The 2402-nt window shown below is 30.3% G+C and overlaps 2 protein-coding genes across 8 annotated transcripts in view; both read right to left on the reverse strand.

The window, feature by feature from the left end:
- Positions 1-2402, reverse strand: part of LOC123009896 (SID1 transmembrane family member 1-like) — a 37090-nt gene that overhangs the window by 13343 nt on the left and 21345 nt on the right. The window lies entirely within an intron of this gene.
- LOC123009934 (systemic RNA interference defective protein 1-like) overlaps positions 1405-2402 on the reverse strand; it is a 20048-nt gene continuing 19050 nt past the window's right edge. For all 7 annotated transcript variants that reach the window (XR_006413055.1, XR_006413054.1, XR_006413058.1 and 4 more), the window contains 3 exons: positions 1852-2195; positions 1688-1801; positions 1405-1640 (listed from right to left, as the gene is read on the reverse strand). Coding sequence is in view for 3 of the 7 variants with exons in the window: in XM_044406524.1 (XP_044262459.1) it covers positions 1467-1640; positions 1688-1801; positions 1852-2195 (632 nt within the window). In the remaining 4 variants the exon portion in view is untranslated. The remainder of the gene's footprint in view (positions 1641-1687; positions 1802-1851; positions 2196-2402) is intronic.

A 2402-nucleotide genomic window follows, 5' to 3' on the forward strand; every position in this document is an offset into this window, starting at 1 on the left:
AAGTGATGAGAAAGATTTTGCTGAGAACATTTTCAAAAAAAGTTCAGAAAGCTAGAACAAAGTGAACAATTTAGAATCAGAATGGAAAGTGATTTAATTTGAAAAAGATTTGTTCTTATATTTAAAGCTACTGCTTTAAACTTCTAGATCCTTTTTGCTCAATGATCAGTGATCATTTTTAGAACAAAAAAAGTCTTTATTTGCTTTAATTAGTACGCAGGTACTCTCTGTTTGTTTTAAATAAAGAAACAGTTTTTGTTTATTCTAATTAGAACAAAGAAGGTGCAATTGACCATTTTTAGGCAAAAGAAGAGTCTTAAAACAAATACTTTTATAAAAATGCAATTTTAAGTAAGATTAACATGCATTTCTCCAATGTGGCGCAATACCAGAATAGCAAACTTTAACTTCAAAAAATCATATCTTGAAAACTACTCGGTATATTATTTTAAAAATTTGGATTCTTACTAATAAAAAGATACTCTACACGATGGTGACATAGAAAAAAACTTACTCGGAGGGTTTTTCTTAGATTACTTCGATTTACTTCAAACTTCTTCGAACACTGTTCGAAGAAAAGTTTGCCAATATTCAATTTCAAATTGCATATCATTCTAAAGATCAATTCTATCCCTTTAGAATGGTCTTTATTTGAAGGAAATCGGCCTAATAGTTATTGAGTAATGATTTTTTTAAGTTAAAGTATTTTAAATTCATTTAAATTAGAAAAAAAATATTTTGTTCAAAGTGTGTGGACTTTTTGAAATCTTTTTTAGTGCATTTGATTTGTCTTACTGAGACGAACAAAATGATATAAAATTTGTCAAGTTGTCACGACATTACTTTTTTTGTCGCCTTGTGTTATAGCAAATTTAAAGGTTTTCCTGGTTTTTTCCTTAAATTGAAATTTGAAATTTTTTGTGAAATTTGTATTAAAATATAATTTTCCTATGTCTATTAATTAAACTCAAAAAAAAATCATATAACTTATAAATAAATTAATAAATTGCAATCTTCAATTTTGTTCAATAACTCGCAATGATAATTTAAACAAAATGCAATAAGAATCCGTGTTTTGCCGTGTTTGTTATTCGGCAAATTTTAATCGCACCTTAAAACTTATTTTGCATCAACAAGGTAATAAATTAAATTTGCAAACAAACTATCAAATTTATTTTTGTGACCAAATTTGTTGTAACCAACACTTCCAACAAAAAATCCTTAAACATTTCAAAAGACGATAATCGAAATGTCAAACATCACTCAAAACTGCAAATTAATTTTTTTTTGGATCTGAAAACCATTACTTGTAATTTATAAATTTCGATACGAAGGTATACAAAGTCTAGAGTTGATTTTCCCCAAAATAAACAGTTTGAAGGTTAGGAAAAAGCACGCCAGAAGTTAGGTATTGAGTTATTTAATGTTAACTCCAGACAAAATATCACAAAAAGTTTTTATTTATTTTAGAATAAAGGGATATTTGTGCGTCTTTCGTAAAGGTTGTCGTCGATACACAACAAGTACATGAAGGAGAAGTAGAGTGCCATGGAGCTGAAAAAGTGCCAGAGGTCGTGGCTGTCGAAGAAGTCCGCGAAGATGCATTGTTGGTTGAGTTGGCGGGATTGAGCTGGACTTTTCTGGAAAAAAAATTGTTTGTTTTTGGACTTTTACCACAAGAACCCACCGTCCATTTTGAGCTCTGGTTGAAGAAGAACATTCCAGATGGGATCAAACATGCCGCTGCGAGGACCCCATAAATGACTGCTTGAACGCAAATTCTTTCACCATAAACACATCTCTAAAAATATTCCCAATTTAACGAGAAAAAATCACATTTTATTGAACAACCTTCATGCAGGTATACATCAGGGTGTATAATAAAGCATTGCTTGCTAAAATTAGTAAAATAAAACTTCCAAAATTGATTTTGTCTGTGCAATATAACAAAACTAGTCCCAATATGATTATTGCAATATTTATTGCAACTGCAATTATAAGTGACCGCCAACGATGTGTGTTTGGTGGTGCAAGGTTTGGGTCTTCGAAATTTCGTTGCCGAAACCGTCGCAAAACGTTGCGAGCAGCCCCGAAGTAATAAATGTTCAAGGATATGTAAATCAACAAAAGGAGAAAAACGATGATTACAACAGCGACAAATATGGGAGGGCCCTTGAAAATGATCCCAATCGTGCCTAAAATATGACAACTATTAGACATTTTTATTTTATTTTAAATGTTTATTTATAACAAAAATGAAAATATCATCGAAATGTGCGTTCGAAATGTTCTGTAACATAAATAAGTTGAAAACTAAATTTTTTCAGAGATGTTGATGTGAAATCTATTACGATTTGTAGATTTTTATGCTGATTACAAAATATAATTCAGTGTTTCACCGA

Source organism: Tribolium madens, unplaced genomic scaffold, assembly GCF_015345945.1.
Source record: "Tribolium madens isolate multiple individuals breed KSU strain unplaced genomic scaffold, Tmad_KSU_1.1 Scaffold_19;HRSCAF=116;Tcas5.2_LG9, whole genome shotgun sequence".
Classification (NCBI taxonomy): Eukaryota; Metazoa; Arthropoda; class Insecta; order Coleoptera; family Tenebrionidae; genus Tribolium; species Tribolium madens.